A 15714-nucleotide genomic window follows, 5' to 3' on the forward strand; every position below is an offset into this window, starting at 1 on the left:
CTTATGTTTGTATTGAAGTAGACATTTGTTCATTAATTTGCCAAAACCTGTTAGATTTGCTGTCTCTTGGGGAGCTAATCAGAGACTGTTAGTTGCACCTGTGATGTTCTCCCACGGCTGGGAGGTTATAGAGGCAGGTCCACCTCTCCTTATGCGTGGGACATAAGGAGAAACGCATTTAAATTTCATTATAGTGTAATTACAAATTGTGATTCCCAAACATGCACTACACCAACGATAACCAACAGTAACTCTCATTACTAAGCTAAAACATGGACACTATTGAAAATAATATATCACTGAAATAGCATGGCACTCTTTTTTAGAAATCTTGCCTGTTACACAAACGATGGCCATACTACAGTATGCCATGTTGCCACTGTGCTGTAATTAACTCAAGTGTAACTATTATGTGAAGCTGGGTTATCGGCATTCTAATCATCGCACGCATGTTTAAAGCGTTGATTTAAAGTGTGCCGCCCGGCGCACATCAGTTATAGTAATTTTCAAGCAGCAGTTGCGTTGTCTAAGTGCTGATCTCTTGCTGTGCACGCAGCTTGTCTAATCACTGACAAGCAGCCATTGCAGAAAGAGCTAGAGGGGGTTGACACAGCTCCAGTGAGACATTCAAGGCCTTCCCTCCCCCTTTCTCTCATCCCTTCCCTCCCTCCCATTGCCCTTGCTTTAGGCCACTGGCTAGTTATTCATCAAGATGCTCCGGATAGAGTAACTGTCGAGTTAACTCACAGGCACCAGGAATGAATCTAATCACCATTATCTGACCCATTTTACCATCAGGTTAGTGCTCCATTTTGCCTTCCATTAGGGACACAATTCAGCCCTCAGGGGCAGAGCTGGGCTTTATAAAAGACAACCCCCCCACCACCCCAAAAAAAATGTCAGAGGCTGGGGAGAGGAAAAGGAGAGAAGCAGTGCAACACAAAGTGATAGTCAGGGGGATGGATGGCCACACTTCAAAGGCAGCAGAGAAGGCTAAAGTGATGTGGGAGTGCAGGGAACACAGGCGGATGATACATCAGGGACTTGTGAGTGAACATGAACTGTGCAGGTCTCACTTCACTTTATCTGCAGCCCGTGTTTGCACGTGTATGTGCCCGCAAAGCTAAAAAAAAAGAAGCTGTGAGAGCCAAAGATAAACCAGCAGCCTTTTCACACTTCGCCAAATCTGCTCAGCCACACACACATACAGTCAAACGTGTGTCAAAACATCCATTTGATGAGTCCATCGGTGTGTTGGGTTAGTTACCTAAAATATCAGTGCTTTTAATAGACATGTTTTCTCCATTTCACTGATGGAGATGCATTATATTTTTACAAACAAGGATTGAGTTAAAGGCCTGACAGTGACACCATAATGTCTCCAGTTAGGACAATTTTTAAAGTTCCACCATCGTCTTCTCCATCTAGGGTTGCAACGGATGATTTCCTTCATAATCGATGAATCTGTCGATCATTTTCTGGATTAACATGAGTTCTTGTTTGGTCCGTAAAATGTCAGAAACCTGGCAATGACGACGTTCTCGAGTGTCTTGTTTTGTCCACTAATCAAGAATAATTAGTTTGAATGATTTCTTTGTTATATGGAGCAAAGAAACAAGAAATATTCACATTTAAGAAGCTGAAAAATCAGGACATTTGTTATTTATTGAAAAAACACTCATAGTTGACAGTCTAGTAATTGATTTATCCAATAATTGTTGCAGCCCTATACATATATATAAATATATACACTACACATTTCTACTGATGTTACGTCAGCCTCATGTTTACATACAATTCTTTAAGCAGGTAAATAAATAGAAGTACAAGCTCAGTGAGAGCCCTGGGACTGTGGATATACAGTATATAGGTGATGCCACCTCATAACTCCACCTCAGTCTGATGATTGGAACTCTACCTTCCTTTAAGTGTCTGTCTCTTCAGTATTAAAGTCCTCTGCAACCCTCTTCACTTCCTCAGCTTGACCACGAGCTTCAGCTTCACGTCCCTCAGATAGATGCGGCTCAGGTCCTCGCTTGCCTCTCGAGCGATCTGTGCTATCAACTGTCCGGCTTTGCCGATCACCATCCGCTACAGAGATAAAGACAATAAATCGGGGACATAAATGTGAATTTTAAAAGGTCTCTATGTGGGAAAACATAAAGTAGATGAAATTTGTGCTCAGCGACTTCTGTAGTTGCCTATACTTCCATTTGTCCCCGTGTTGAAACGGGCGAGCTAAAGAACAACGTTGGTCTGAGGTCACTGGCCCTTGAAACATTTTAGTGGTGCAGAATAGATGTAGCTTCAAATACTCTTTGTCATCAAATATGTATGGTTTAGAAAAGCTGCTCAAATATTTACAAGGGAAAAACCCAAAGAATGAGGAGCCTCAAGGTGCAGAGAGAACAGCAGATTAATACCAAGAGCTATAATGGAAGCCTCATGTGTCACTTCTACCACTCAGACTTAGAAGAGTTTATCTCTAATGTTTCTCAAAATTATGTTTGTTTATGCTGCTTTCATTTCATTTGTTAAAAAGTTGGAGTTGACTTTTTTTCTTCTCCAACGTACTGGTGAACACACAAACTATTTCAAGTCATAGTGCAGGGTGGCAGAAGGGTTAAGTGTGCAGAGAGCACTCACCAAGTGAGCTTCTTTTTTGGCGTACAGTTTCATGGAAATGGCGAGCTCATCGTTTTCTCCCTCATGCCAGAGATCAACAGCCTGAAAATAAAGACAGTGAAATGTTAACACAAGTACACATATAGTATGCTAGCAGATTTCAGAATAAGGATTTCAGCAAAGTCAGTATGATACGGTGTTTTAGAGATGAAATTGTAGATTTCCAGATTGTATCTAGTTTGATCAAATGATATTCTGATTTTTACAGATCTGTTTCAATCAGAGCGTCTTGGTCACTCACATAGGATTTCAAAGTGTCTTCTGTGTTAGTGGCTGAACACAGCGGAAGACAATGGTTTGCGCCCTGGCTCCACATAACCATTTTGGGAGGTACAGATTTCTGTCGTCCATTTAGTTCATTTACTTTATTAAGTAAATACACGTACAATTGACACATTTTAAACACACATTCTCATAAATTAAATAGCAGCATTGTGCACATAAAGAAATAGACCAAAAGAATATGTCAATATGGACACACACGGATATGCTGACAAATCCAATTTGGGCTGCAGTCTAAACAAGGCCTGATAACCTTTTTTGCATGGCGGACATTTTGAGAGGTCGTACTCTGGAAGAACATATGACAAGTTGAAGTGAAGCAGGAGGAGTTTGGGGTCCAACAGAATGTAGAATTAAAAGCCCTGTTTCCACCAAGCAGTACAGGTTATTATATGTGTGTTTAAGAAGGATACCAAACTCAATACAATCTGTGCCATCCCAGTTTTTGTCTGGCTTCTAAATGGTGGAGCTAAACACACTGCAGTTCGTCCATTTGCCTTCAGAGAATCGTCACTTATGTGAGACAGTCGGGATAAATTATGTTGTTTTTTCTGGCAGCCTTCTCTCAAACAACGCTTGTCTTCTTCTTAAGATCAACAGCCACATGCTAAGAAGAAAGAACACAGAATGCTAGATGTCGTCCATTGCTGCTCTTTGTTTACCGTGTTGCCTTCTTCCTCTTTTGTTGGAATTTATTGGTGAGCTATATTGTGTTGCGCTGGTATGACATCATGCTATTTACGTAGGTGATGCAGCTGCATTAATAGATACCAATTACATTTAACCTGTGAGTGCACTTTAGTCACTTTAAATCTACAGAGAACAGCTGATACATCGCAAAACTTGACAGACTGAATATATCCGATCCATATAATGCCCCTGTGTGCTTTTCAGGAGTTTTGAAACAGCCAGAGAGGTCATTATTCCGGACCAGTAGTATCCCGACACCTTCAACTTCCTGATTAACTTCTTTACTCTAGAGTCACTGAAAGTTTACAAGAGCCTGGAGGGAAACTAATGGACAGAATCTGGCTTTGTGACTAACATTCAACTCTAGAATCTACGAGCTAAAGATAGCGTTGTTGTCACTGGAAGGGTTAAATGTGGCTTTAGCATAAGTTATGCATTGGGAACGGGCAGCGTAATGTAAATAATTGCTGCGTTAACATTGCTGTGCGGACTTGTATGCCAGTTAGACTGAGTCCATTATTGAAGAGTTAACCAGAAAATCCATTGCTTGTTGGTGCCCACCATCGCCCCATCTTGTTCTGCTCGCTGCGAGTATGTTTTATAGCTCCCGTTAGCCTGTCTCTGACTGTTTTGGCCCAACATCTACCCACCATCTTCACTTTTATGATGAAAACATCCGGTGGAGAGATAGCAGATACGTGCAGTAGTTACCTTGCTTGTGTGACGTCAGCTACTGGAGCTCTATAAGACCCAAATACCCTGCTATGGATACGTAAGTCAGGTAACGTGTACCTTTTCATCCTGCACTTGGTGGAAACAGGGCTTATTTAAGTATGAAGAGCTTTAAACAGGCCTCAGTGTCAGTGCACTGTGATGTCATGAGGTAGCTGTCATCTTATGCAGCTGACATGTTTCCCCGCTGGTTTGTGTCACTAGTCACCTGTGTCATTGAGTAAGGCACTTCCTCCGGCAGATTCTCCAGAAGCTTCTCTCTGATGATGTTAGTGCAGACTGCCTCTGGACTCTGATCAGTCAGGACTTCACTGTGGTACTGCCATGGTCCCGGCTTTGCAGCAACCATAAAGTAACCCTACAGGAATGACATAAAAAGCATCATATAGATTAAACTACAAGCAACTGATTTAAAAAGAAATGTATACAGCCAACGTGTGCAAATGTTGATGCATCTTACAGCAAAATTAAAAAGCATTAATTCTGGTTAGTGCTTATTTGGTTTTATAGTAGGACACGTTTCTTTAAGTGTTCAGTTTCTGTTCTACTGGCAACAGTTTTAAGTAGATTGCACAATGTTTTGAAAGTTACAATGACAGTTTTAAACATTTACTATGCATGTTTGCTATTTTGTCTTGCTATGGACATAATCTGATATTAGTCCAATAATCTTTTTACTGAATAACACATCTTTAAATAAGTCACATAGCTTATATGACCACTGTAGTCACATTGTGTTAATGGCACACATCTCCCTTTACAGTCTGTGCTTATTGACAGATTTGTGTGATGTTTATGGTTTTTGGCTGGCATCAGTTTGTGTTTTTCTCTATCAAATCCAGTGATTTTGGACCTGTATCAAACTGATATGTAAAGTGACATCGTATTAGCTCAGAATAATGAATACAAAGGTAACCTTTCTCATTCTGATCTCACAGTTGTTCCTAAAAAATGTCACTAAAACTCGGTTATGCTTCAGGCTGACAGACCCAAACTGAGAAAACCAACCGCAAGTAGCATCACTAGCATCGTCACTATCATCTGACATCAGACGCATAGCCAAAGAGAAGCAGTGCCGGTCATAGGGCTGGGTGAGAATGAACAAAAAAAAAATCATATTCCAGTATATGGGGGTGGAGTGGCTCAGTGGTTAAGACCAGTACCCTATGTGTGAAAAACATCATGGTCGCAATGGTCGCAAGTTCGATTCCACCCCTCGCTGACTGTACTCAATTCCATTGTAAGTCGCTTTGGATAAAAGCGTCTGCTAAATGACATGTAATGTAATGTAATGTAATGTATATTTTAGCTGAAAAGACCACAAACACAGCTTTACAGCAACAGTATAAATGTTATTGTAAAGGTTTACACTGCATTTGAAAATAGAGCAGTATAATTTAAAAACTCCGTAACCTCCCAGCCCCAGCCAGTCACCATGAAAGATGTTACAAAATATGAAACAGGATTGAATTAGACGAATCTAAAATGTACCTTCAGCGGCTCCACATCCTCACTGTCCACAGAGGAGAGCATGAAGACATCTTTGAAGTGAGCCCAGCCCTGCTGGTCCCTGAGCACTTTCAGCTGCTCTTTGTTCAGCTTCGAGTTTGGATCAGTGCTTCCCTCCGGACCAGCATTGTCCTCATCAAGCGAGTCCCTCAATGGCCTCTGTTCAGCCCACGGGGGTTTGATCACTGGCCTGACCCGGATTCTGCGTCCATTCACCACACCACATGTCAACTGTGCTGTGACATCCAGCAGCTTGTTCTTATCCTTCACCAGGTCCACCTGAAGAGACACAGCAGCATTAGCAAAGACATCTATGATGCACCTCAGTGTAGTGTTGTTAAATCGCCATCAAAGAAGACTGACACAAACAAAGTATGTGATCAACGCCTCACACTGTACATCTTTTACTTCTGTGACGCTGAGAAATTCCCATTAAAAACAAATGTTACACATCCATCCTTTAGCCATTATCATGACCAGCGTAACGCATGCTTAACACATTTATTAGACCACCACCCAAAGCCACATCTGCCCTAAATTAACAGCATAAATAATTATCAAGTTTTTTTGTTTGTTTCTGTAATGGTTAATATACCAGTATGTACATATTGTAATGCTCAAATATTATTATTATTGTTATCCATGAATTTTAAAATGTATTGTTTCACAATAAAAATTAAAAAAATAGTAAAGCACAATTATTTCTTGAATAAAACGTCAAATTATATGTATTTATGTATTTGCATTGCTGAACGGAAACATTTGTTTCAGTGGTCGAATGTTATGCTTGATTAATTTCTGACTTCTCAGAGAAGTCCATTGAGCCGGCTGAAATGTTGTTACAAAAATATGAAATCAGATAAATAAATAACAATAATATTTTTATTTTTAAACAGGTTTTTGAAAGATTTCTAAGGTGGTCTAATACATTTGCTAAGCACTGTATATCTATATACCTCTTTAGGCACGACCTGTTTTTAAAGATTATGTCTTCAGTGGCATTGATTGAACCACAGAAAGGCTGAAGGATTTGCGATACGCAATTGTTATAGTAATATTTCTGACAGGTGTTGCGATAAAGTATTACCATGTGCACTACTTTGTTGTCAAAATATTAACTCCTATACTTTAATGCAAGGATGAGAAGTTAAAGCTATGAACTGGTTCCAATATGTATTTTTACATTTTAATTAACACAGGCCATAGAACAATTAAAAATAGAACTAGAGTAAGCACTGAGAGAGCTCAAACCTCTGCCAAAGCCACTCAGTTTCTTACACGCGTTAATACACTGCTCTATTTTGCAAAATTATCAACCAATTTTTTTTATTTATATTTTTTAAACCTCAGTCATAATTCCCCACATCCCCATAAAACTCCATCCTACTCAGTCCTTTTTTGATTTATGCTTCTCATAATCCCTAGGCTGCATAGGGGAGCCACACAATACTATGACATGGACTATTATATTGATATTTGCAGAAAATATTGTTTCATCCTTTCTTCAGATCTAATACAATATTTTGATCAGTTACAATCTACCTCCGGTACTAAATAAATAAGGTCTAAGGGTGAATCAAAATAGTGACTTTCTGTCTGTGTGAAGACTGTTAATGAGGGTGTACTTTGTGTAAATTATTCAGGGAAAGAATACCTTATTGAGGACCAGGACTGCTGGGATGTCTGGATGCTGAGCCAAACACTTGAGCGCCTCAAAGTCGAGCCTGCTGCATGTCCATCTGTCGGCCACATCCACCACCACCACCACTGGAAAAGTTCCAATAATAAGACCTTTAAACCAAGCACTATATTGCAGTTAATGTTTCATCTATGACACAAAAGCACCACAAACAACTAGACAAATAAACAGCTTAGAGTAATGATATATATTACGTAGGTCAGCTTCTTTGACAGTGTTCCAGGGATCCACAAGTAAAGACTTCTCCAGCTGGTGTCTGTGTAAACACAGGGTTTATTTATATATCTTATACCATATGATTATAGTGTATAGATTCTTCAGACAGTGACTAAATTCAACAATGTAAAAAAGGAAAGCCACCTTTTAACTTTTGATGGAGGAATGAGACCAGGGGTGTCGAGCAAAATCTAAAATAAATACAAACATATGAACTGATTAAAGCATTTGGCTTTTGATCAAAAAAAACAAAAAAAGCATCAGAGGAAAAAAAGAAAAACTCTTACAATCTGTGTATCATCTTGCGTGAGGACACCAAGTGCACGTGACCGTGTGGTGTGTACTTTCTTGGACACAGCAAACACCTTAAAGAAATGAGAACTGACCTTTAACAAAGCCACACCCAGTTGTTGATAACACAAATCACTTTAGAGTAGATGAGGCAATAAAGACAAACACCTTTCTGCCAAGGAGCTGGTTGGACAATGTGGACTTCCCAGCATTTGGGGCACCAATTATAGCCACTTTCAAAAGCTTTGGCTTGTCGGGCTGATCTGGATGTCTCAGCAACAAAGACACGTGCTCTCCTGAAAGAAACAAGTGCAATTAATCATTAGACAGACCGTAAAAGTGAATATGACCGCAGTAAAACAGAAACAAGAACACAAGATTTTCAGAAGGATGATATCAGCAGTATTTTAAAAAAAAGAAGTCTGCAGCTTTGGACTGCAATGATGAAATGAGCTGAAAGATGTAAATCTCTGAGGTAGTGAGTGGTCTGGTTACCGCTGTCCGGCGGAACTGAGGCTGGGAGGCGATAAAAGCTGCCATCTGCCTCTGCTGCTTTGCCTTTCGTCAGTCTGTTGAGAAACACCTCTGACGTAATGAAACAAGCAGGAGTGAAGATAAATCCATTCCTCCTCCCTCCTCTGCTGCAGGCGGCATTTCCTGTAAAGACATCAACATATCCATCACTTCACTGCCCGCACGGCTCACACATCACTGACTGATAACGCTAACCTGAATGTTAAACTGACATGATATTATAATCAATCATTCATATCACCCCGTTGTCAAAAAATGTACTGTATCATGTCATAAAACTGATCACAGTAAAATCACTGTATATTCAATCATGCAGACAAAACCTACAATGATACTTTTACCCAGTGGAGTTTTAGACCCCTGTAAATATGACAGAGCTGTTTTACAAGTAGGCCTCTGTTCTGTTACTCTTGTAAATGAACATGTGGCAGCACAATCGTAGCTAGAGGTGGTAACACAGAAACAAAGTGACGGAGATACTAGTGACTGAACATGTAGAAGAATACCCAGCCTACATTTGAACAAGGATTTTATCACTGGAGGACAGCTCTGTTAATCTCAGTGAGATGACGGCAACACAAGAGACTTGTGTTGCCGTAATTTAATCTGTTATTCTATTTCTCCTAAGCCACAATGTATAGACAGTAGGTGACTAATGATTATTTTCAATCAATTCATCTGCCGATTATTTTCTCGATTAATTGAGTACTTGTTTGGTCCATAAAATTTTGACTGATTTTGCCTGAACCTCGAAAATGATGTTCTCAAAAGTCTCATTTTGATTTTGACTAAATATTCCAATCTAAGAAGGTGAAAACTCTTGAAAACCAGTTTAACTATTAAAAAGAAACACCAAAAAATATATAGTATAGTATTTCTGGGTCCAGTTATTCAGCTGCACTGATGTGGGGTAATACAAGTAAAACAGAACCGATCTACTTGGACAACATTGCAGCTCTTTTATTGGCACAAAACAAATATGTATTGAATACATTATTAGTAGCAAGAAGAGTGAAGATGGATATAATCAAAACATCCAATAAACACTGACTGGATGACGAGCAGGTATTGTGACGTACAAAGCGGGACAGAATTAAAATGTCACCAACGCTGCAGACTGACTTGCAATAGTGAGAAAAATTGATGTATATTTGTCAGACCTTATGAGATGATTAATAAACCGCCACAATAAGGAGTCATAGATTTTTTTTTTGATGGTGGGAGGGAACGGGGAGAATATGCTAACTCCACACAAAAGGTCCCAGACCAGGATTTGAATCCAGCACCTTCTTGCTGTGTGGCAACAGTACTAACCTCTAAGCCGCAAGTATATTCTTGCTGGTGTGATTCCCTGTCAGTCTGGTGACTTGTTTTTTCAAGGCAATTCCCAGTTTCAATACCGTCAAACACATCATCCCAACATCAACATAGTGAAGGAAAGAGATGTTTTACTTTTCTATAATCTATTAATGGCTAGAGAGGTTGTAAAACCAAATTGGAAAGTAGAGCCGAACAATAATTCAGTCACAATATACACTGTGATATCACTTTCTTCAATTTCAATATACAAAACGTTGCACAAAAGTATCGTCTGTTTAACAATGTGTGAAGTCTTGTGTCCACAGAGACGAATACAGATTCACTGGTTTCTTCAACTTTCACATGTCCAGCTGGCACTATTAAAAGCATTTGTTTTTAATGCTTCAGATCCGGATTTGGGCCAAAGCACACAGTAACACTGACTTATATCAGGTGCTAACACATGAAGACACTGACGTTCAAAGAAGACTCGTTTAAGAAAGGGTCAGAAGAGCAGAGTCAATGATATTGTCGTTTTCTCGCTTAACGTGTTCAATAATAACATGATAAAGACACACACACACACACACACACACACACACACTGACCCGCTGTGAGGACCCATGACGCATTTCCGTGTCGCGCAGAGAAGACCGAGGCTTCTCTGACGACGCGAGCGCACACTCTGAGAGCCATGGCGCTCTGATAACCGTTTATCTGTTCACTTCCTGTCGCGGGAACTGAGTTTAACTCGTGGTTTTTAAAGGTGAGGCTCCGTGTTTACATCCATGGTTTACGCTCGCATTGCTTACAGGGCGACACCATCTTGCTTAAACCAAGAAGTGAGGACTTCCGCTCTGTAGAGGGTACTTCCTCGTACTCACAGGTATGTGTGGAGACTACACCGCCCCCTAGCGTCCAAAGGAGCAGAGGTCGAGGTTTCTGACATGAGTTGAATTTGTCAGCATTTCTTCACTGCTCCTGCTTGGACTGACAAGTCAGCATCAGTAGATTTAGCTTCACTGTTTTACACTTAAAGGTATAGTTCAGGTTTTTTGAAGTGGGGGTGTATGATGTCCTTTTATAAGACGTGTGTTGCTGCTACAAGATTCAAGATTCAAGATTCAAGATTTCTTTATTGTCATACCAACACACATTAGACATGAGGTCAGAACGAAAATCAGTCTCTCCAGAACCCGGTCGGCCCAGCAAATAAGAAGAATAATAAAGAAGAACCAACAGTTTAACTTAGCAAAATATAAATTAAAAAAGTTTAAAGTTTAAACCTCTGGAGGTAAGGTGCTGTGCAAAAGAATTTTGTGCAAGGGTGGTGTACGGTACTGGGGGCATGTGCAAAGTACAGTCCGTGGGGGGGACAAAGGGAGACAGGGATTCACACACATTGTATTGCAGTGAGCAATGACAGAAATTCAACAAAGTATGCCTTATTAAATGTAGATTTAGTCTAAATCCATGGTTTGTGAGCTTCCTTTGGTGGTACTTGAAGGAACATCTGAAATACTGTTCAACTGTATAAACCAGGCTATGTGATCACAGTGGAGCTGAGGAAATTTGACCGGAGTTGCATAGAAATTGGAACAAATAACAACAACAACAAAAGGTCTAATTTTGCTATACCAGTGACTGAAGTATATGTGAGGAAGAGGAGGATGATTAGAGAGTGTATTATCGTTCATTGGGAAAAATCTGCGACAGTGAAAAGTCTATAGCTGAATACAAGAGCCATTTGTGACTGAACAGCCTGAAACAACAGAACGTTTTATTTCTTCATGTACATTTCCCAATGCACCAATTGTTATTTTGTCTGTTTGACAAGTTCTCTGTTATGATAATAGAAATGATACTCGATGAATGTTTTAAATCTTAAAGTATTCCTTTTTTAATACTTTTAATAACATTTAATTCATTGAGAACAATTGTTTTATCTTATTTTTTTCTGTTACACCTTGTTTATTTTCCCCCACCACCAATTCTCACATATGCATTGTTTTGAATATGTGACACAATGTGCTTGTCTAACACTTTTTAAGTCTTGTCATTATAGTTAATTGCCATATTTGCTCTGTAACATACTGTATAGTGTTCACTAAAACAAGATTCAGCCTCACTCACTCTATCACAGACCAGAGAGCACAGACCACAAAATGATTGCATGAGACCAAAGCACAGAGGAACAAAATAGAAGCTACAGAGAGCGAGAGATAAAGAAGATAATTCAGTTTAAAGGACACTTGCAGGGAGAGAGAAATCACTTGAGTGACAAAGGCTGCACTTCAGGTTGTGAAAGCATTTTGTGAAATAATGTCAGGGATAATAATGTCCATTTATAAAATAGCTACGGTGAAATTGCAGCCGTGCATCATTTTGCTGCTAAACCGTTTATAATCTACTGGTTTTTCCAGTTCGTGAATGACAGCAGGTAAGTATAAATCAGTCATTCACAATTCATCAGGTCGCCACAAAGCACAAACACACCTGCCAACAGTTCAAAATAAATGAAAGCACTCAAAGGATCTTTTGGCCGGAGCGATGTTCTCCAGATTATTGTGTGTGAGATGGTCCGCCAATAACCACAAATCAGATTGTACTGTGCAGACTTTTTTGTGTCCCCCCCCATTGTCCCTTGAGTACACACGAACAGAGCTCATCCCTGAGGGTGCTTGAAACACTGTTGTGACAATGCTGTTCAGGATATACTGAACATCCAGAAGCCACCGAAACCACCACATTCTCTCACAGTCACACCCCATAACTGTTCTCTGACTCGCAGTCACATGTTCGTATGACTTGATAAGCACAAAGTCAGTCAGGTTAATCATCAGACCAAAAGGACACAGTTTGCATATTGATTGATTTACTGTAACGTGTTGTTTTCATTCTGCGTCGCAAAGCTGGGCAGAGCAGATGTCTCCCTGTAGTCCATCAAACACGCCGGCTGTTTGTTAGTCCTCGAGGACTTGCTCAGGGCGGAACAAACACCTCCACTGGGGAGGATGATGAAGGATATCAGGTAGCTCACAATCTGTCATCATCTAACTCTAAAAGCTTAGCAGCGGTGGAAAGGGGCAACAAAAAATGGAGCTTTCAGCAGACACTTACTGCTTCATTCTAATTGAACCAGAAAGCAAAAGGATATTTTAGGATCAGTAATGTTTGAACTTTCTCTTTATCTGCCTCCCTCCCACTCGCTCCATCTCAAATTCATTCAAGGCCCTCTCTCCCTCCGGGCTTTCCTCACATGGCCATTTCACGTGGGAGTGTATCAGAGTTTTTTCTTTTTTGTTTTTTTTTTTCTACGGCTGCATTAACTTTGGCCTTCAGAAAGAGCTCTCTCACTCACTCACTCACTCACGCTCTCGCTCTGCCAGAGAAAAAGACAAAAACTGGTGCCCACTTTGCCATCTGAAGAGCACTTGCCAACGAGATTCAACGTGTAGTGTCATGGAAGACCTGTCACTGTGTGCTGGCTGTTTCATAATCAGTCTTGTTTCGTGTCATTCAAACAGAGCATTAATGTTGGGGAAAAAGTCAAATCCCCCTGAATATAATATGCAAATGTCTTATTTTCTGCAGCTGATGTCAGAGTTTCTGTCCCGTTGTTGATTTGTTAATTAACACTACCTGGAGTCAGACATGCAATTATTGACAGCTTCTGCACTAATAAGACGACCTCACTGCTCATGAGGAACAACACAGTCCAAGCAATAAGAAGCACAAGCAATAAGGGGGCATGTCAACAGGGAGCAGAGGTGGGAAAAACAATCTGTCAGCGTGTCAGAGCATCCATCACTCCTTCACCGCTGATTGCAGTGAGAGGCGTGATGCTGCACAGCTGGCTGGCTGTCAATAAAACTGCATCAACTTTTTTGTCACACTGAGGAGTCTCAACACAGGTAGGTTATTTGTAAAAGATCCCACAGATTAATGAAGGGACGGAGGAAATTCACATATCTGAGAAATGAGGGAGGGTTTGAGTTTTGATGTTTTGAAGGTCCCCCAAGGGCCCTCATTTCTGCAATCACTTCTCAGTTCTTGTTCAGACCGCTTTTTAAAGGAGGTGATTTAGCTCCCAAACTACCCATATAGGTCACACTGATGCTCTGATTGTACAATCTTTCTCTCACTGGGGGAGATAAAGGGGGAAAAAAAACTTTATTCATTCTAGACTTGCAATCGATGGGACTTGTCTGTGAAGTGGATCAATAATGCCTCCCTTTGAAATCATCAATCACGTCAGTGGTGAATTTAAAAAGCGTAATTAGGAACAGCGTTCTCAAACATCCTGTATTGATGTCTTCTTTGGTATGGAGAAAGACACCATTCTGCATCATTAACTTTGTATTATTGCCTGATGGAGCCTGCTGCTGCTACTTCCCCACCTGCTGAACTCGGAGCGTTGTGTGTGATTGGGCTTTCAGAGCAAATTCTCTGCTCTTTCACTTGCTGATAGGGGAAGTGAAGCTTGCAGCCTTAAATTGGCTAGAGTATATTACAATAGGCCTCGGTCCACACTGAAACCCAGGCTATGGACTTATCCTCCACAGCGCTGTGTCTCACAAGTGTTTGCAGAGTTAATGTGTGTCATTTTGTCCCCCCCAAATGATCTTTTCTTTCTTAGTATTCTAACCTGATATGACATTACATGTCCACACATTCTCAAGCATCTTTCAAAACTCAGCCATCGTCTCTGATGTCATCTGTCTCGCGCTGGCAATAAAACAGTATCAATACTGTGGAGAGGGCAGGTGGGCGATTGTAATGGAGTAATTTATTTCAGTTGTCACAGAAATATAAGTCTTTGATTAGAGGGCTACACACACACACATCAGGCTGCACAAATAGAAGCTTTTTATCAAATCACAAAGCATGTGACACTATTGACCACGGAGACTTCACACTGAATTTAATCTTCCCCGCAAGATGCATAATACAATGAAAGACCTCAGCTCAATGACACAAAATCTAAGTGTAGAACAACTCAAGGCAAATCTTTAGCCAGTGTATCAAATGAGTATCACACACTGCCCACATGAAAGCAGTTTTTCCCAGAGATAAATGGAAGTTGTCAAATACTATCATTATCAAATGACAAATGGAGTGTGTTGGAGAACCGTGACGTCATTGCCGCACATTTTTTTAGCTGATCATGGTGAAGCTCTGCACCTTGCCCTGATTTAACACGATTCATTCATGTTAACTGCATTCTGTTAATTTCACCTGCTCCAAAAAAACAGCACTGCAGTAAAAGTGAGTTGAATGACACCATGAGAAAAGAGAACACAATTTCCCTTGTAAAGATAATCAAGTATAAATTTGTATTTTAAAAAAAGAGACTAGTATTTGATGCTCAATTTCGGTCCTTGAGTTTACTTTTCCCACAAATGATCAAATCCAGATGAATCACCACCACCTCATAAATTATTATCATTATTATTATCTCACTTGTCAAATTGATGGTTTTTAATAGCTTCCCTGGACCTTGTTGAACCAAATGACAGTTTTATAGGTAGTTTGATGGTATATTTTATGTCCATTGTAAAGCACTTGTCATGGTATGCTATGAATCAGTACCCTAGAAAGTCATTTCATATTAATTTTCATGAATTAAAAGAACACCAGAGCACACCAGACTGTGAGGTGCCACATAGCCAAACCACATTTTGGACAAGAAATCAATAAATTGATGTTAATGCACTTTTGGGACTCATCTAAAACCGTGGTTGTAGGAAAACAAGGGCATTATATGACATTTTAGT

At 40.1% G+C, this 15714-nt stretch overlaps 1 protein-coding gene across 1 annotated transcript; it reads right to left on the reverse strand.

The window, feature by feature from the left end:
• Window positions 1–1647: 1647 nt before the first annotated feature.
• Window positions 1648–10779, reverse strand: eral1 (Era-like 12S mitochondrial rRNA chaperone 1). Its single transcript, XM_044043084.1, has 11 exons — window positions 10546–10779; window positions 8600–8761; window positions 8273–8400; window positions 8101–8178; window positions 7958–8004; window positions 7792–7853; window positions 7553–7665; window positions 5881–6177; window positions 4598–4747; window positions 2647–2727; window positions 1648–2091 (listed from the first exon to the last, which is right to left on the reverse strand). The coding sequence occupies exons 1-11, from the start codon at window positions 10631–10633 to the stop codon at window positions 1969–1971; spliced, it is 1329 nt and encodes a 442-aa protein (XP_043899019.1). The 5' UTR covers window positions 10634–10779; the 3' UTR covers window positions 1648–1968.
• Between the last annotated feature and the right edge of the window lie 4935 nt (window positions 10780–15714).

This window comes from Solea senegalensis, linkage group LG13 (assembly GCF_019176455.1).
Source record: "Solea senegalensis isolate Sse05_10M linkage group LG13, IFAPA_SoseM_1, whole genome shotgun sequence".
NCBI lineage: Eukaryota > Metazoa > Chordata > Actinopteri > Pleuronectiformes > Soleidae > Solea > Solea senegalensis.